Here is a 21,064-nt window from a genome sequence, read left to right as displayed (position 1 = left end):
CATTTTAGATTGGAAAAACAAACACAAAGCTTTAACTGCACCACATTTATTTAGTGAGAAGGAAAAACTTCAAAGTTAAAACTGGTTTATACAAAATCACCAACACCACTATTAAACTGCTGTAAAATTACGTATAATTTACTTTTTATAAAGATTAGAGTATTTAGGAACTATATTTTTAACTCAGCACTTCTTTATCTTAGCTACTCTTCAAAATAGGGAAGACAAGAGAACATGCAATTCAGGTGAGGCTGGACATACAATGCACTATTTTTTTCAGTTGTGTTCAGCTCCAGCTCAAACTGTGTGATTACATTGGAGGTTTCAATAATTTACAGCTTACGAATTATGTTCTCACACTGTACGTGCGTTTACGTCAGGTCATAGCTGAAAACGACCCAAAAGAAAACAAACTGCACAGTTTATGCCCAGCTTTAGGCAGATGTGTGTCCACCTTCATTACTTAATAAATGGCAGCAATAAAACAGATACTTATCTAAAGATAATGCAAAACTACTTTCAAAAAGTTTAAAACACTATAGAACTGTGAGAAATGAAAACATTGGATAACGACTCAGGTGTATCTTTCCCCTATGCACAATGAAGGGAACTACTTAGTAAAAAAAATGTATTTTTAATGCTGTTCATGAACTGGGATGATGCAGCAATACAAGATAGATTTACTTTAGGTTTTTGCAATTTTTTTCCCCAGCAATTCACTATAAGCTTTGAGTATCGTTTCTAATAATCCCCCACATCCCAGCCTCGTTCATCATCTTTCTCAAGAAAGTTATACAAACCTAAAGACCTGTAGGGGACAAAGGACAGAAACAGTTTAAACACATCTAGACAGAAGCATCTAATTGGCAAAAAAAAACACCCACCCAACCTCTTCACTTCATTACGATCTTTAAAAATTCTGTCTGCTTCGGTGTCTGAGATGTCAGGGTTGTTTAGTAATGGTGGTACAAAGAACAAAAAACATCCCCACAATCACCACTGTAATTGTGATACCGAATGAAAGCTGCAGATATTCACAACTCTTTCTGCGAGAAACATGCTAAATGTATTAGGGTTTGAAGTTGTTGCCATAATGTGATTGCTGTCAATGCTACTCCCGCAAAACTGGGGTGGGTGTCTATATTATCCATCAAGTCGACTTGCAAGTGTCCAATGGTCTGGCAAAGACGACGACACTGGCCAACCTCCTTTTTTCTCCTTAAGCATATTAGCAGAACTTCTACAGTTCTGCGCAATTTATTATATTTTCTCACACCACTAAGATTCCTCTGGTAGAAGAACCTCACCTCTTGTGTGAAAATGTCCGATTTAAAAATCAGGTTTTCATAAATGACTGATCTATTTTGAGGATTTGGAATGAGAACTGCAAAGTTAAAGTGCTCAACATATGTGCTGATATTACTTAAAGTTCACATTTCTCAGGTAAAAATTTAGCCTCTCTAAACCCTTTCATCACATTTCTTTTTTTTTTTACTTTACAGAAATGATAGGGTCCCCATCATCTCTGCAAACCACCTCACATTTGACGAGAAGCTGCTTATCCCATTGTTTTCAGCTCAATGAGCCAAAAAGGTTTTACAATCTTTACGGTGTGCTTAGACAACATCCCAACGATATGAGAAGGAAGTGGCTGTTCCTGAACTTCCTAATCAAGTAATTGATTGCATCTATTATTCATGACCTCCTTAGCCTGACATGAAGTTGTAAACTCAGCACAGCTTCTCTCCTTTCTACATCTCTCCTCTTTGCTTACACTTCATCCTTTCCTCCACCCTTCCAACGCTCCTCTAACTACGTAAGGCTTTCGAATTAGTTTGCCAGCCTCTCAGGCTTCAAGGCTTGTGCCCCTAAGCCCCAACTGCCAGTTTGTGTTTTGTTCAACGTGAGCAGCCAGAAGTTTAGGGGCCACGCACTGCGAGCCTGGCCCCTGCAGGCCCTGCACTTGATCACTGTCTGGGTAATGTTGTCGCCACTTCCAGCCAGCAAAATAGCAAAGCGTCTCTACCTTTGCGAAGATTTAAAACGTAGAGGCAAGAAATAAATCAATTCCTGAGCAAGCACAATGATTTGGTGTTTAAAATCTTATAAACTTATTTTCTGGGGTGATTAATAAGTTCCAAGTGAGTGAATGAAATGTAAAGATTTACATCCATTGTTGTGGAAATTGTACGAAAAAAAAGTCACACACGAATGTGATCGAATAAAGCCAATTTTAAAGACTCAATCAATTGGGAGTGAGAAAAAAAGGTCATATTTCTGACAAGTGACCTGTGAGTCATAAACAATAAAAGACTGGTAAGTTAAACATCATCAGACATGGTTGAGGACCTGGCCATCGCTGGGTTACACATTACCTATAAGCACAAAGTGCTTATAGGTAACAAACATTTAAAACTGAAATTTTACTTATTTTATCAACTTCTACTTTTTAAGGGACTCCTTTTTTCAGAGGTATAAATGCTTTTTTCCCCTATAAAATATGGATATTTCTCCTAAGCACTCCTTTGCATTTGTGATACTGCAACATTGAGATTGCGACAGAAATCTAGTTCAAGTCGAAATGATGGAATATACATTCCAGGGTTCTCTTCAGGCTTTAAATTAAACTGATTATGTATAAGTAGAGGTGTGCCGATCGATCGGTCGCCGATCATAATCGGCAGATTTTTGTGAAAAAGTGTATGATCGGCGATCATTGGCTCTTGTTGCCGATACCGATCACCTGCATCTCATTTCACAGCCTGCCTGTGCAGCTAGTCTCCTCTTTCCTTCACACTGTGCAAACGCGCAGCAACAAATCCTAAGCGATGTGAAACTATAACGCACTGAGTGACTGGGGAAGTTTGCGTGTTGCGGCGGAAAATTGAAGCACGTCAAAATGCATCAACACAACGAAGCTAATACGACATAAAAACAATGGCATACTTGACGGAGTTTGGCTACATCAAGGCTCACTGCAGTAAAAAAGACATATGGAGGATCAGATAGCAGGTAAAGCAGCGCATAGCTACAAACACTCAACCGGATTAGCATGACGAAGAAAGCTAAACAAATTACCGCAAAATTATTTAAGTCTTCGAACTGCGATGTAAGACGCTGGTTCTGCTCTCGCTGTTGAACCGCTGCTACGCGCTACAGGTAGTAATATTTCACAGACGGAGCGCCACTTCTGCTCCACCTGGTAGTGACTCTCACACCGAACCTCTGCTTAAAGCTGCAGCATCTAACCTAAAAAAAAATTCATTTTACATATGTATTAAAACTTTCGCTGTCCTAACATGAGACAGATAATCTCTAAAAAAATAATCGATCTCCTCCCTGTTCTGCATAATTACTCCGCTCAGTCAGAAACAGCCACTCAAAACTAGCAGTAATCAGCTAGCCGCCATGCTATCAGGAAGTTTTCATTCAGTAACTCTGGATTGTCTATTGTAATGGAACCTGTATTTGCCTTTGAATGTTAAGTTTTATACTTGAATTTTTTTGGCAATGTTGAGAGATTTTATTTTGGCTTTTTGCATTATTTAGCCTCTTCAGAGCCTCCACATGTTTTCAGTCTGTCAAAGATAGTATTACCGATAGCAGTACAATTTGCAGAATGCCTGTTTTGTTTAGTTTTCTTCTTGGAAAAAGTTATTAAAAACAAGTTTTTGTCTAAATTAAGGTGAATTCATGGTTCCTTTTTTCACATAATGTAACCGGTAGTGTTTATGATAAAAAAATAATAATTATGTGATCGGTATCTGTGATTGGTATCGGTGATCGGCCCTCATGGGTGATCGGTATCGGCAGGAAAAAACCTGATCGGCACATCTCTATGTATAAGTTTTGTGAATTTTAACAAACTCTGGTGGTTACTAAATCCTCAGATTCGATATGAATGTAAAAGGCATGAGATGTAATCAGAGATGAGAAAGTCTGATTTTCACTTTGTCTCTGAACAATAACCGGCAATCGATGTTTAACAGAAAAAATTTCCTCTTGTTGTATTTGTAATGTTTTACCATTCAATCGAAGGTCAAACAGCACTTTTTCCCCCGTTTTTTAGTTAAATTAAAAAAATAATAATAATTAGCAAGTCATACCTCAAAGAAAAAAAAAATCAGTATTAACCAGGAGAAGCCTGATCAGTACATCTCCAGACTGTATCACAGATTATGCAATCCAGACTTTTGTCAGGATTTATAGTAAACTAGATATGTACAGATCTTGCCAGATTAACACACCACCCCTTTTACTATACCTACAGATTTTGCCTGAATCAAATAGACAAAGAAATCCTACTTCCATTCAAAATAACCAAGTAACTAAGCTCCTCTATGGCTGCGATATTACCATCTAAACAGTGTCTGCAGCCAAGAAATCAACATATCAATGGCACATGCCAAAACAACCCTGCCCCGCACTTTTCCTCCAAAGATCATGGCAGATAAACCCCGAATCAGGGAGAAATTAACAAATGCTTGACATTTGCTCAACATCCATTATTCTGACACTTCTTCAGAATTTCAAAAGGCTGAACGCATGCTTAATCAACATTCATATTCCCTGAGCGAGCTCCAGCACCATATTGCAGCCCGCCTCAACGCTGATGAAAACGGCACATTAGGGCCCGATTCGAAAAGCGTTCAGGGCCTCCTCACTGGGGAGCTGTGTGTAAATGTGTGTGTGGGTGAGCGAGAACGTTGGGAGGGGAGGGATGCTTCACACTTTACTGTTTAAGCCTTTTTTTCCAAAAACAAGGAGATCTGCAATGTTTTTCACTTCTGTTAACGTGAAAGGAAAATTTAAAAAGGTGTTTGTGCGTGAATTGCGAGTGCTTGTGTACGGAGGTGTGGGGTGGAGGGGCAGTAATCATTACGTCCAAATTCATTCATAATAGCACAGAAGGACACAGAGGACTCTCACTTACCCTCCCTCTCCATCTTGCCCTCCTTGCACTGACTCTCTCTGGGGACAAGTGGTGGAAGGACTGGGGGTCCCCTCTGGACCTGAGGGAAGTCAGGCAAAGCCTCAGAGGGAGGCTCATCATTTCCAATTCTAATATGAGGACCTGATGGGACTGATGTCACAGCACTGCGTTCACCGGCCTGCTGCCTAGCCACAGTCCAGAAACTAGACAGGACATCAGGGCTGGCTACGAGGAGGGCAGGAAAGACGGAGTGAGAACGGGAGGGGTTGCTATTTGCATGCCCCACCATTGTGAGTGGGGGTAAAAAGTGACAGCACCGTGTCCAATTGTTTTCCCCTCAGAGCAGCTCGGCCCCAGCAAGAGAGGCCGGGCTGACAGATGACTCCCAACATCTGTGTTATGCAGCCGTTACAGATGAGGGACTCCACATCGCAGTCGTCCTCTCTCTGTCTGTCTATGGGACACTCCCTCTCTCCTCCCACAATCGCTTTTCAGGGAACAGCTAAAAGACTGGCAGACCATCCATGGAAATTACCTTGAAATGGTCTTAACAATCATCTTGTTCAAAGTTTAAAATTTCTTCCCTTTGAGCCTCCAATCAAAAGCAATGACTGTGAAATGGGTTTGAACTCAACTTGAGCATAATAAGAAGTACCATTATTATTATTCTTTTATGCCAAGGAACACTTCACTAGATTTATTTCAATACAAAAAAAATCCAATTAAGAGCTACATTTTTGAAACAAAATAAATGTATACAGATTGCAACATCTCAAATACAAAGATGTTATACAGCACTCCATTTGAATGTGTGAGTTGCAGGAGGAAAGTACACAGAAGTTAATTCCAACGGAGTAACACTGGTGCACATTTTCAGGCTTTGGCGAGATCCAAGTTTTACATCAAAGTTTTAAAAACTTGCTCTACAACTTTGTTTTTACAGCTGAAATTACTTTTACACTCGTTGCAGCATATAGCTAGTTGGCTAGCCGTAAGGAGGCTACTGCATCTTCTCCATCGCCAAAATACAATGAAATGTAGTTGCTAACGTAGGTAATACACTGTCATAGCAGCAGTTAAAAATACTACTGCTGCTTTGTTTCAAATAAATGCAATTACATCATGCTAAACTCTTATAAAGTGTTATGTTAATCAGACTAGTTTATGTATTGATGCAAAAAAGTCTGGATCTGAAAAATATAAAACCCTGCAACTACATAGGATGGGACGGTTAAATCGTGATATTATTTCTCACCAACAAAAAAACACCTTAACTGACTGAATACATTTTTCTCCTAGTCTTTAATTTAATCATACCGTAATCATCATATCCTTTTAAGTCCGGCTTGCCAGTGAGAGACAATAATGCAATCCTAATAAGAAACAAACAATTTGCTGTTACTATTATTTCTTATACTGCATTATCACAGCCTTTTCTGTATTGCAAATCACTGAATGCCATGATTTAATGCCTTAATACCTGCCCGCTATAACCAAACTATTCTTTTGCCCATCATTTTATTGCAGGGTTGTCCACAACAAACCGCCAGCTCACTCCCCTCAACCCCCCCGGCCAATATTTACGCAGTGGCAGGGCTCCCACACGGTCCGAAGGGACAGGAGGGGGTGTGGGGCGCGGGGCGGCTGACTGCTGTGCCTGAGCGCATGCTAAGAGATGATGGATGGCCTAGTCGATATGTTGTGTCTTAAGAGCCTGATTTCCTGCCAGTCCAATCACTAACCCTCCAGAGCCCGGCTCAGCTGATTGGACAACCAGAATAATTTCGCAGGCTGTGAAAACACTGCTGCCGTGCCTGTCTGTCAGGCCCGGTGACGAGACTCAGGGATTTTACAGAGCAAGGGCCTCTCAAGGATTGGTTATGGTGAACGAAATAATAACAATAACCAGCAAGACTAAACAAAGAGGCAAGCACCTCTGGGAGAAAAAGATTGCACAGAATTATTGTAGCCAAAACTGTCCAATATTTTCCTTTCATCATTACACCCAGCAGCAATGCTGTTATAAAGAGAAAAAAAAATGTATTTGGACAGTTTAATGGCTCAGGAAATAAAATGAAAAAGCAGAAAAACAATAAGGAGTCTCCAACTGTTGTTGCCTAAACAAGCACAATGCTGGATGCACTTTATACACATGACATTCTGTAAAACGCTGACAGAGAGGGAACAAAGGCAGAGTGAAGCTGCGCCGAATCCCCTTTGGGGAGCTGATACTTTCTTCTAGATTGGTGATTAGGACACAATGGAAGTAGGAAGCTCCAAATACATGCGACTTTGTAAGTGACCTCGACGGGATCAGCCGTGGTGTCCTGGTGGCCTTGGGGGATTACACATGTTACATTCAATAAAGTGAGGGCCCTCAGTGTCAAGGAGAAAGGCAAACACAACCATTAACCTCTCTCTTCGATTTCTGGATGCACAAGCGCTGCATGGCAAAACACCGCCTAATGCTAGGGCGGAAGCTAAAGCAGAAACCTGCGTGGAATTAAAGAGTGATCATAGAGACTACATTTAATGGGATTATAAATGTTTAAAAGGTCTAAATTAGACATATAAAAGGGTGTGTAAACAAAATACAGACATGCAGCATGATCTCACACGGAAAAAAATGAATCCAACCTTTAACCCGAGTGCATTTATTCAGTCATAATAAATTAGCAAGAGAAAAAAAGAAATTATTTGCATAATTATTGGTTCCACCGCTGTCAATGATGCAACTCCCCTCTAGGATAGGACAACACCTCCTCTTCTATACAATTTCACAAAGTTGGAGCAAACAGATCTTTGATCGTTCCTCTTTACATAATCACATAATCTCCTTCTCTTCAGCTCTAACAGATTTTCTTGAGGATTTTCACCATACCTTACACTGCGCATGAGATGTTTTTTTTTGCCACATGTTTATCTTGTTTGCCCATTGCAAACCTACATAGAGTATATGACTAAACCACACAGTTCCAGTGAAAGGCCCAATCAGTTGGCAAGCAGATGGTGGTATGGCAATGTTTATGGTTAAATTGCACTGAGGAAAATGGTTGGTGACCAGACTTGGCCAGGAACTATTTTTTATTTAGAAAGGATACGGAAAATGGGAAGCTCATTCAAGTTCTAAACTATAGGATGGAAAAGGGGTATGATTACATAAGTCAAATTTAATCATACTCCTTTTAAGGAGTCACAGTCACCGAACAAGTAGTGTATTTGCATGTATTTGAGTTGGTATCTTTGGTAATAGGGTACTGTATTTACACTTAGAAAATATGAAAGTTTATTTTTATTATGTTTTGTTGGCGAAATGTCTGTCTGAAATAAAACGTTATCGTCGTCATAATATGTATGAGCTCCAACTACATGCAAGCCAGATCTCAAAAGTCTGATCTTGTTTCAATCCTTAAACATACTAAGCAACCAGGACACAACACACTGTGTGGATGTTTATACTCAAGTGAGATGTGGCAAATTAAGGTTTTTTAATAATAAAGTCAAGGAGAGATGTAGGAAAGTATTAAAAATTTAACTGTACTATTCTTAGAACATGCCAAGACAAATCTGCATTTTATTGCCTTGGATTGCCTTGCAGCCTTCCTGCAAAAAAACAGCCTTCCTGTTATTCTGCAGATAACAGGAAGGCTTTCGTAGCACAGCAAAGTTTTTCTGTCTTTAGAGATTTCTATGAAATACTGCTGTATTATTTCTGTGCTTGTAGGCGATAACAGTTCCCAGTTAGAAATCGAGCAAAAAGAGTTTAAACATAGAACAATCAATGGCAGAAATGTCTGCAGTATCTATGAAGCAATGGGAAAATTGCATGTATAAACTACTTCTGACTAATTCTGTCATAGAGTACTGTACAACCTCCATTTGTGAACATGATCCTTTAGAAATTAAACATATATAATGCAATTAAATAAATTGTTTTTGGGCTTTACTTTGCAAATTGTAGTCATAACGACAACAGTTAATACATTTCTGTTTTTGTTCTAGACTTGAAGTTCGAAAAACTAAAAATGATCATTGTGATGTGATCAACTACAAGTGACCCAAGAAAATTCTTCTATGGGTCTCATACAATCTTAATCTGACCCTAGACTTGTTTACCTGCAGGTGAATTTTGCAGATTTTTTATTTTTATTAAAACCTTTAACATGTTGTTTATCTAGTCTAGATAGATACTGCTTCCTCAGTGTGTAAAGGTATGTGGTTTTAATTTACTTATTATTTGTATGTCAAAGGAAATACAAAAGAAATAATAAAAGAAAAAAAGATATGAAATATAGCATAGCGTGTACTCACTGAGGATATCTGTCTTTCAGCATCTTCATACATTGCCGAGTAGGTCTCAGCTGTTCAGTCCACCTCGCTATTTCTTTATACTCTGCACGGGACAGCCTCATCCTTCGCCTTCTACTATATGTATAAACACAAAGAACAGAGAAATTATTTTTATTCAGTCGGGAGCCTGGTGTTAGGAGGAAAACAGACACCTGTCAGACCCAGCTGAGCTGCTAACCGCAGTTAGCTTCATATTTACGTCACGCACCAAAGTAAATGCCTCCCCCAGACATTTCCTGCCATCTGTGTAGAGTTATCACACTTCTCATGAATACGGCATGCAAGAAACAAAACAACCCAAGCGGTTTAGTACCAGGTAAAGTGTTTATTTACCTCCAATTCCTACTGCCTGGGGACAACCTCGAATAGCTTCTTCCCGCTAGGAAGTTGAAGCAAATGCGCTTTTGTGAAAAGTGAGCTGATTGGCTCACCCGTCCCGGGATCCCAGTAAATCGCTAGATGATTGGCTACTTCACAGTAATGGGCGATGTAAATCTTCATGGATTCAGAGTTTCTCTGCAGTTGCATTCGTGCGGTGCTCAAGTATGGAAGCCCATTTCGTTACTAAAGTGCTGTCTCACGTCACTTGCCAAGTATATTGCAGGCCTGAAGTGCAACAACTCTTGATATTCAATAACTTGAAAGGTAGACTGTCATGGAGAATTGGAGGAGACACAGCGATTATTGTAATATATCAAAAAATGTATGTGCTTCATAGCAAATCAAAACGTTCATACCGGTTCCGGTAAGATTCGGAAATAATTTCAATAATAAATAATTTGTAATTATTTTAATTTTAATCATGCATACATTTCAAAGAGATTTAAGCAGTAAGTATTTCACCTAGGGGATTTTTTTTCTCAAAGAAATAGTGTTCTCATAATGAAAACTAAAACTGTGCAGTTTTATTTATTTATTTATTTATTTATTTATTTATTTATTTATTTAAACAGAATGTTCCGCTCATTTGTACTGATTAAACAAACTTAAATTTTGAAACATAATATTGGTGCAACAATTTGAATGCAGTATTCGGTACACTTTATTAAATATTTCTGGGCAGATATAGTGAACTACTAAAATGGGTTCTGGGGATATTATGTAAGATTAACTCCTAAGAATGGTTGTAAACATCATTGTGGAGCATTGTGTGCAGAAGGTGGAGAGCTGGAAAGAATAGGAGCTTCTTAGAAAACATGCCAATTTCAATGTATCAAATTGCGAAGTCAATTTTATTCTAAGTTATTTTAACTTAAGGTAACTTGATTGTGCTACAAAATGGGACAATGTACCAGATAAGCAGATAATTTTTTTATGCTTTCAATGGCTAATATTTAAAAGCCTCCAAAATTGCTTTTAATTTTCTAAAGCTCTGCAGGCTGTCATCATTCACACTTTTCACCTATAGCTGCAGTAAGTAACTGTTTTAAATATATATGTTTACACATTAGTTAAATGTTACTATGTTGTGACTCGTGACAGTACAATATGAGACAGACCATCTATGAACATTGGAGCTTCTCTGCTTCCTCCCAGTGATCCCAGTGATCCTGCTATGGAGTGCAAATGGCATATGCTACTGCCATTTGCAGAAATGTGTTGCTCCTCGTCAGAAAAAAACTAATCAGAGCCAGAGGGAAGGTCTTTGTAGTGTCAATCATGCTTGAGTACACCTTCCCTTTACATAGTACATACAAGCTCAAGATTTCTGGTTTGCTACATCTTCCAAAAGCAGAGAAACAGCCTAACGTTGCTGGAAAACAGTTTATTTGCCATCATCGGTGGTTGTGCTTTATAGCCTTTGTATCCCCTTTGGAGGAGGAGCTGCAGCAGCGCAGGAGACAGCAAGAGCGAGGGAGGCACATATCTGAGCACGACTGACAGTGCTAAAACCTTACACCTGGCTCTGATTGGTTAATTCTGACTGAGTGTGTTGTATTTTTGCAGATGGCAGTAAGACCACAAAGAGAAAGATTTTCTTTCACAGGTTATGTCTCCCACGTCAGGTCATAGTGACAGTTTTAACAGATATTTAAAAGCACATTTTTAAAAAAGTTACCTACCGCACATTTAAGATCTGACTTATGTGCAGATGCAGAGTAGCAACATGTCTGAATATCACAAAAGATAACATTTTTAGTTTAACTAATCAACATGGGCTTTACAATCAGCTGACAATATTTGTTAACCTTTTTTTTGCTTCTATAAAGCGATTGTGTAGCTATGATGCAAATGTTTTCATTTTTTTGAAATGTCACATTTCTTCTAGCTGTGCATTTTAGGTGACAATAGGGTTAATTAATTCAGACCAATTCGTCTAATATATCCCTCGAGATCAGTGTAATGTAAAAATGTCTCTCAGCAGCACTAAATTAGACTCTAATTAGGACTTCATATCAAGAATTGAAATATATGGATTTTTAAACACATGGACAAAGCGTCTTTTTGGACAGCTGATGTTTCTCTACAAATAACTGAGGGATTTTAAACTTTAATTGGCAGGATTGTGTGTGTGTGTGTGTGTGTGTGTGCGTGTGTGTGTGTGTGTAAGTCAAACACTCTTGCTTTCCTCCATTGTGGGTGGACAATGCTCAGAAAGCTGCCATCTGACCTGTGTCGCGTCAGAAAATAGAGTGCATTGTTGATGGGCAGTGTACTATGATGTCTGAGATGAGCTTGAGGTCTCCAGCAGCATGTTCACCGGCACAATCTGTGGGTCTGAAAGGGCTCAGCGCTCCATGGTTGCTACAAAAGGGGAGCTGTGTAGCGGGATTGCTGCAGCCAGATAAGATCGGGGCCTCTGAGGAAGTCTGCTCTGATTGCTACAAAGGGCTGAGGTCAGGGGCTGGAGAAGCAGTTTATTCATCTAGGTATCAGAGGATCAGGGGGCTTTGGTGGGGAGCCGCGTGTTTAATAGGTATAAAAGAATCCATGTAATGCAATGGTATAAAAAGATAAAAATCAGAGAGGGGGGTTTGAAGGCTGTGCACTGTAATAGCTCCAAAAGCCAGGGGATCAGAGATTTTGTTGCAGCGATGTCTACTCCATTTCTCGTGTGCAACGCTGTGCATTTTTGTGCACGGCCGCGTGTGTTTGCGTGCATCTTCGACTGCTTTAAGAGCCGTCCTGGACTGTGTTTGAAGCTGTGGTGATTGAGGGGAGGCAGTGAAATGATGAGAGCTTCGGAGGCTGAGAGTAAACAGGGCAGCGGCACACCCAGTGTCGCTAACCAGCTGTGAAGCCTGCTCACAGTAGGAGATGAATTTACAAAGGATGTGTCCCTCTGATATCCAAGCAGGGCTGCACTGATCTCTGCTTCACGGCTCTTGGCGCACCATTGTAGTGCCAGGCACTGAGCCACTAATGGTACTTAGATACCTTAATGGCAGAAAAACATTTACATTTTGCTTGTGGCAGAGGGGAATGTGGCTGCGGACGTGTGTGTGGGATAAAACAAACAAAAAAAAAATTAAAAAAGTGTTTTCTTAACTTTCTTTTATTTTGTTCACCAGTATATGCAGAGAAATTTTAAAATATGTAACAATGTATAATTTACTTTTCACACAACTGGGCATGTGCTGGGTTAAGATTCTCACAGTTTGATAACTGGTATTTAAGGAGAGACTTGAAACTAAATTTTGTTTTATCAACATGATCTAACTAATTTCAATTTAAACAAAAACTATGTCCCTTTGTCTCCTAAAATGATACATACAGCACCTGTCTTTCATACACTGGCTTAAGCAAAAATATAAAATAAACACCATTTTCAATGCTTTTTATGCAGATTATCACACTTTTGTCATTTTGCTTCTACATAGACTAGCAAGTCTATGTAATACGCTTATAGCTGATTAGCTAGCTAAGTGTAAGTGTGTGTGTGTGTGTGTGTGTGTGTGTGTGTGTGTGTGTGTGTGTGTGTGTGTGTGTGTGTGAAATGTGTAGTAGTCTTTTGTCAGTACAGCTGTCCACCAGTGTGCTTTCACCCTATGCTTCTTCATACAGCGAGAGAAAAAAAAAAATTCTCTGCTCTATCCTGAAATGGCTTTAAAAAGCAGGAATGATATGATTTAAGCAATTTTTAAATCAAAACTGCAAAACCTTGGTTATCTTTGTACCTGTAGCCAGCCCATGCCTAAAAGAGCCAGTCCTTTATCAGGGATATTACTCACCATGTACATATGATGAGCATTTAAAAATCCAGTAGTACCTCAAACATCCTTTTGTAATACTGCCCTGATTTAAAAGTTGCAGGTCAGAAATCTGGCAATTTGCAGGCAGGAAATGCTTTCCTGTATTAGCAAGGTATCAAATTCATACTCCTTACTTCCAGCTCCCCCCTTAGAGGACGTTAGCCCATGAAAAGCTCGCATCCATATTTCTTATCACAGCAGAAAAAAAGATACGGTTCACCCCAGCTTTACAATCACAATTCTATCATCCTGTGTCTAAATTCAATTAAAGGGGCACACAATTAAATATAACTGTGCTTACCCTCTTAGCATAAGCATGCACACATTTTTAGTTGTAAATTGTTCAAGTCAAACGCATGCAGAAGGTGAGCAAATGCAGCTCGTTATTAGGGCGATTGATAATATTTTGAAACTGTATTCCTGTCCAAGCGTCTAGATGCAGAAACAAAGGCTGCAGCCTGAAGCTCATTAATCATAGTCAACGGGCTGTCCGGGAGCAATTTGCATGACCGAGGTGGCTGCACATGCTGCTGTTCAGATAGGCTGCTGGATCTGCCTCAGTTTGGCCAGGCCGTTAACTCTATGTCAATCACGGATAGTCCAATAACAGTATGACGGAGGAAGAGGAAAAAAACATTTTCTTCTCATTACCCAACACTTCTTCGTCTGTTCTCTCTCTTTCTCTCTCTCTCTGCTTTTATTTCAGCTCAATTTCCTATTCTGAGCTGGGGCTGACTTCGTTGTGCTGCACAGAAGATTGTCAAAGATGTGCATTTCTCAGGCAACAAACTTTTTCATGCACTCATTTGTATTAACATTTAACATGACTGTATTTTGCACTGTACGTGTCTCGTGTTTTTCACAACGGCTGACGATCTTATCCTTTTTGTCGATGAAGAAAAGCTATTTCTATGATGATTTTTGTCGTCTTTGATCAATTTTAACTGCAGATAATTGAGCTGAGGTGCGATGCGGAAAAGTTCAAAAATGAAGCACAGTTTTACAAAGCTGTAACCTCCACGCTGGGTCGATGCTGCGAATGCTTCTAATTATCTCACTGTGAACTTTCATAAAAGAGAGGCTAATTTTAATTCTTTTTTTTTTAACTTCCTAAATGTGTGCGTCTGTGTGCTTTCAAGCCTGTATCGGCAGACAGACATTGAGGTGTATTTTTGTGTGTCACCCATCCACCATCACCACACACAGACATGTGAGCGCAGCCCACGTCTGGCCCCTCACCACTTGCTGGGGATCATGCTGTACCCCCCTCCCCAACTTCAACCCCCTCCCCTCCCACCCCCCAATCCCCTAATATCCTGGAGGCATTTTTCTCATTATCAAATATTGTTTGATGTCTTTGTTTCTTGATGATTAACCATGGTCACCAAACACCGGTCTGGATTGTTTAAAATTTAATTTTGGGAGGACAGGTGGGGGGGCTAGCAAGTACCTGCAGTGGGGCTGAATGACTGGGGAGGGAACACCCATGTTTTATGCATTCCATTTTCCACGCAGACATGCAAGTGGACTCGTTTTGAAAAAACCCCCCCAAAAAAACACAATAAATCCTGGAGAATCATTAATGGAGTTGTAGTCCTTTTTATGACCATTGTTATTCAACGTTGTATTGAGACGCAATAAATTAAAGCGTTACACATTGAGTCAGGTTTTAAGAATAATTATGAGATTGAATATTACTGCTTGCCTGGATACATGTGTAAAACAAATATTAAAGTTGCACATGTTTTTTTTGTTTGTCTTTTTTCAAATTATGCTTATTGGAGCATCCTCTGACGTTCTTGACCATGCTTTTCAATGTAATTTTCGCATCATGAAGACAAACAGCCAGAATCGGGAATCAAAGATTTATGATGGAATAAACTTTGTGAGCAAACAAATAGGGAAACAATGCTCTCCCCCCTAATGCCAGCATGTCAAAACTATATTGAATACTTGAAATATCTGTGTATCTGAAGCCTGAATAGCAACCATTATATTGGTGTAATGATATTATCCCCTGAAATTTGGAGTGAAAGAAAAATGGCAGAAATGAGCAGTACCATTGTCTCCCCCGTTTTATTTAAACAAATTGCACGAGCAGAGAAAGACGGGAAGAGAGAGAGAGAGAGAGAGAGAGAGAGAGAGAGAGAGAGAGAGAGACACACACACAGGCTGACGGAGGCAAAGAGAGACAAAAAGAGAGAAAGTGCTCTGTGAATGAAAGGTTATGCGTCGTCCCTTGTGTTTGTGTTGTCAATAACTGGAGAAGGCTGTCAAGAAAGTGGGGAGATAAAGGTCAATAACTCAGGCAAATGTGTTCGTGTTTGTTCGCTCCTGCTGATAGTGCAGCAAACGTCAGAGCCTGTGTCTGACACCGCACAATAACACAAATAGTGGGGCTATAGCAGCAGAATAGTCATTATTAGTAGTATTATTATTGCTGCTGCTGGGAGTGAGAAGGGAAACCTCAGCACATGGCTGTGACAGCCGGCTCGGTGTCACTCAAACATCACTCCGTAATGAAACATGCCAGAGATCTGAAACAACGATGATAAAGTGTAAACATGCAGAGATTAAGCTTCCGCATTACTTTGACGTTTGCCATGCGATCTTAACCCCTTACAGCCTGGAATAAGAAACAATAGTCAGAACATTGCATATTTAAAACACTCCACTGCTTATTGGATGCTTTTAGCAAGGCAGTTTAAAAAAAAAAAACCCAAAAAACCATCTGGCTCATAACCGATACACAGAAACAACAATGATAAATTATAAACGTGCAGCGATTACCCTCCCGATTCAGTTTGACATCTTAACCATTTAAAGCTCGATGCTGAGCTGATGGATGGTTTGCGCAAAGCATTTATTTTAATCTGCTGGCTTTCTGATTCTTTGTTTCATAACTGATTTTTTTTTTATGGCCAAAACGATACAGATTGAATGCCTCAAAAACACATGGCAGAAATAAAATAAACACTTTTTTTTAAAAGAAAATTTTTAGAAAGATTAAGTCATATATGCCTGAATACACATGCTTTCACCTCAGTTTTACAATGAAAAATGAAGTGCTAGATTTCTTTTGTTGTTGTTGTATGCCTTTTGCTGTATCTACTACAAAATGATTTTTTTCACCCTATTTTCTGTAACTACTTCCTGAGAACATTTACTTAATGAAAATTCTGCTTCTTTAGGAGGTGATTATAAAGCCACCCTGGACTTAGATCTCATACCAGAGAGCAGAAGACAAGTGGAGGATTTGCTACAGCAGCATTTTGAGGAAATTGCCACTTTTGTAAGAGAGGTAGAGTTTTCTAAATTATGCAAAAAATATTATTTGGCATTTTTGGCTTAAATGTAAACTTTTGAAGGAAATTGAATATATAAATAGAAGTGATTTATTAATTTGGCACCTTTTATTATAATTTTTATGTTCTACTTTACATTGGAATATGATGTATTTATATTATTTTTACTACTTTCAACAGACACAATTTTTATTACTTATAGTGTAGAAAATAATTTTGCTCTTGTTAGTCTAGCCATTTTAGAAATATCTTTAGTATTTTCAAGAGAGAACACAACTTTAAATAATATCCTATTTATGCAACATAATGTTTAGTAGTTTTGCTCGATTTAAGCTCATTGTTCATACACAATCTTGTTTTTATTCTGTTCCTATTTAGTGCATTTTCATTGCCTTGAGAGCAATAAACGCACAATTAACAGACTTAACTAATTCATGAGGAACATTGTAAAACTAACAAAAGGCGTAAGTACTGTACAGACACCACTGTCACTGGTGAATATTGTTATTGTGTTGCTTTTAATTGCAGACTGAGGAGGTGGCAGAGGAGGAGGAGGCCATGTGTTTTGAATATAGGTCTTTGGTTACCATAGCAAAAAAGAAACGCAAGCTTCCCACTTATAGTTAACGTCGGAGGGTACGTGGAGGTGTTAAATTTTCTACTTTAAGCCAGTTGCAAAACTAATGACCCTTTTTAAAACACAAAGACAGCAGATAGTGAGCAGTAATTCCTCAAGCAGCAGCGTGAAATCCTCTGGCCATTCAGCTTGATCTGTGGTCAAAGAAAAGGTCCCACTAGTTTAGTTTCCCATTATCACACAAGCTTCCTCCTTCTAGTTATATTCCTTTCTGTCTATTTTCCACTTGTGTCACTTTGAAGTCAGCTCTGAACGAGCTCGTTCTCTGTATGAATCTGTAGTAATTAAACCTATAAATCATTTTAAGTGTATTGCCCGGAAATGCAGATTAAAATCACTGCCTCACATTCCTAGCTTTTTGTGTAAACTTGAGAGGTTTTACTCGCCACCGTCCACAAAATTTGCAAACGTGTCCCAGTGTTTTCCGCAGATGAAGCAGAAATGTACCTGTAGGAGGTGAATAAAGTCCATAGGGGAAAGCGGATCCCTGTGCCTTTTGTCACCCGCTCCCCAGTCAGTTTGTTTGTTGTTTGTGGAGGTTCGTAGTGGTTTACATTACATATGATTATGTAAATCTGGAGCTGTTCTTATGCATTAAGGGTCGATGCATTTTCAAGATCTTTTCTATAGCAGTCAAGTTGTTATTTCGGAATGCTTTTATTATTTGAGAGTGCAACAAAGAAAGTCTTTTGTTCGCTTTTTGCCACACACACGCACACACGCATGCGCACGCGCACACACACACACACACACACACACACACGCACACTTACAAGCACAGGCAAACACACACACTCAGAAATGTGCACTTTTCTGCTTCTGTCCATGACTTACTACTGTCCCCTAGTGGCACTATCTTCCACAGCCTCCATATCCGTTTCCATCAACTTTCCGTACTTCCATTCACCTGACTTCCCCCTGTCCACGTCATGCTTCCCAGCATCCCCCTCCCTATCTTATCATACTCAAACATTTAAAGGGCTGATTTGTTGTATTGTATGACGGAAAGCTCCAATTATGCATTGCTGTGTCCACAGTGACTTTGCTTTCAATGGAGGGTTCAAACAAAGTCAACAAAAACAGGAACCCTGATGTTTTGTGGCTATTGTGAGGCCAGGGCTCATGTCAATAAGGTATTGTTTGGTCAGAGTGCCACTCCAAAAACTGCAGGGAGAATGTTATCAGACCTGTAGGAATTGGCTGTGTGTAATAGTGTTAAAATGCAAGCAGGATTGTTTGAGCAAGCACAACATAAGTGTACACAAGAAATAGACCTCGATGATGTGGTTTAAAAATCGGAATATTTTTCTTTTTTTTTTTTCAGAACAAAAATCACATTAAAGTGTTTAACCAGTAAAATAATACATTTTATTTATTCAAGTTTAAAGATGCAGATACAATCGTTTTTACTCTAATCTGATTTAAAATATAATACACTACTGTTTTCTCAAATCATGTTCTCTCTGTTTTCTTGCACAAGTATCAGTTGTAAACAACTAGATAGCAGCCAGCAGAATCACCTTCCTTAAACATTTTAAACCTTTGACTTGATGTGAATTGGTTTTTGAAAAAAATATATTAACGCAGTAAAATTTTAAAATGTATTTATTTATATACTCTGATTGAGAAAGAATGTTTTCTTGGTAGCTACATCTACGTCCATTCAAACACCATATTTATAATTATTTTAAAATTTTCTTCATTAGCTCATTCGTTTATTATTGTTTTTTTTGTGGTGGTGGGGGGAGGGGGGGTTGGTCGCATTTAAATTTTTATTTAATTATTTATTTATTTTTTAATTTCAGCCTGCAATTTTTATCTCTGAAAAGTGGTATATTAATACATTTAAATTTTGAAAATATATATAAATATTTTCAAAATTGTAGTATTATAATATATAATAATATATATATATATATATATATATATATATATATATATATATATATATATATATATATATATATATATATATATCACCTTTTAAATTGTTAAATTCTCTACAATTTCTTAGTTTTGGAGGTTTTTGTAAAAGACCATCATTTCTAACATTGAACAGAATTCATCTGTATATGTTTTTTAATCTGTTTTTCTTTCCTGATTGCTGCTATTCCATATTCAATAGGCAAGATAACCTGGAACAGAGCTAATAAATAAATAGGTCAGCCTCCACAGCCAGGGTGCAGATACACATAGTCCAGTCAGTCATGTCAAAAGTCCAATTACACAGGTTATAGTGGATGGCACCTCTGTCTCCAGTGCCCCGTCCCTCCTGGGATAGCTTTTCAACGAGAGGGCTATCACTCAAACCCAAACCACATTCATTCATTAGTCTGTTAAGATGGGCATCAATTATTCATCAAGAAGGTGGCCAGTGGATTATTACTGTCAGCAGCAGGCTTATTGTATCAAAGGTTGATTATGGCTTGCTTGATTTAGCATGATCTATTGTTTGGGTCATCAAATATAAAAGACAACTTAAAATACAAGGCATAAAATCTTAAGGTGAAGTTTTGCTAAGAAGTTGTTTGTCCTGGTTTACTGACTTGATTTGGAGCTTAACATCTTTTCGTTTTGATTTATTTGTAAAATAACCTTAACACCTTCCTTTCACCTTTTTCCATTTTTTTTATTGTGCTCACAACTCCTTGTCATTCTTTTTGTCCATGGCATCGTCCCAAAAAATGTACACTCTGTTAAAAGGTTTTATTAGAATGTTAAGCAGTCCTGTGGGGATTTTTTTGTAAAACTATATGGGGTTAGCAGTAAAATAGTTGTTCCAAATCTAATCATAGACAAAGGCCAGAGACGGCTGATTAGGGTTTTGTTTTTTATTTGATCATTAAATGTAGTTATTTTTGTATTTTTGTACTTATTACATGTTTTATTAAAACTTTTACTTTATTCGCACTTGGTTTTATTTGCAAATCTAAATTAAACATGTCAAATCATTTAAAGATTTTCTATTGTCTTGTACATGATGATTACTTTTTCACCTTGGTTTTTCATCATACACTCACAGAAAATACTCTACAATAAGGTGTTAATATATTATCTTTCCATCAGTGAAGTCTGATTATTAACCTACTTTTCCTTTTCATTTCCCCACAGAACGCCTTTTGCAAACATACCTGATTTGAGTTTTTCTTTTAAGCAAACAGGCTGCAAGTGAAGCAATGTTTTAGCAAATACAGACCAAAGAGCTCTTTGAAACGAGCATCCTGTTACAACATTGCATGTTAGAAGGCCTTTTCCATGAGAAATTTCAGTTGGATCAAAATAGGTTTTTGGATTTAGCAAACCACATTGAATGTTGTCTGTGAATATACACCAAGCAAAAGCAAAAATAAATAAATAAAAAATGAATTCTCATCTACTTTTATGTGCTTGAACAATGCAAAGTAGTGCAAGAAAGTGGAATGGTAAAGAGAAATAGGATCCCAAAAAATCTTAAAAGTATAAAATTTTTTATCCAAATTGGCTGAATATGATCTAAATCATTTTATGTTACATTTTTAACACTCAATTTTCTCTGAGCATCGCTTTTTTTCTATCATCTATGCACAACCTCCCTGTTGTGGTCATCTCTATAGCATGATACCACCTCTGCTATGTTACACAGTGTGGGTGTTTCAGTTGATTCAAA

The 21,064-nt window shown here is 38.3% G+C and overlaps 1 protein-coding gene across 8 annotated transcripts in view; it reads right to left on the bottom strand.

The window, feature by feature from the left end:
- Nucleotides 1–21,064, bottom strand: part of cdin1 (CDAN1 interacting nuclease 1) — a 541,570-nt gene that overhangs the window by 149,637 nt on the left and 370,869 nt on the right. For 3 of the 8 annotated variants that reach the window (XR_014085728.1, XR_014085729.1, XM_081602880.1), the window contains exons 1-2: nt 9,617–9,837; nt 9,245–9,358 (exon numbers count right to left, since the gene is read on the bottom strand). Coding sequence is in view for 6 of the 8 variants with exons in the window: in XM_081602880.1 (XP_081459006.1) it covers nt 9,245–9,345 (101 nt within the window). In the remaining 2 variants the exon portion in view is untranslated. Of the gene's footprint in view, nt 1–9,244; nt 9,361–9,616; nt 9,838–21,064 lie in introns of those variants that run through there. The other 5 variants (XM_081602879.1, XM_081602878.1, XM_008399796.3 and 2 more) reach the window with 4 other exon arrangements.

Source organism: Poecilia reticulata, chromosome 22 (genome assembly GCF_904066995.2).
Source record: "Poecilia reticulata chromosome 22, P_reticulata-male-v2, whole genome shotgun sequence".
NCBI lineage: Eukaryota > Metazoa > Chordata > Actinopteri > Cyprinodontiformes > Poeciliidae > Poecilia > Poecilia reticulata.
The sequence above is the reverse complement of the archived record's forward strand: the minus strand, read 5'-3'. Positions and strand labels throughout refer to the sequence as shown.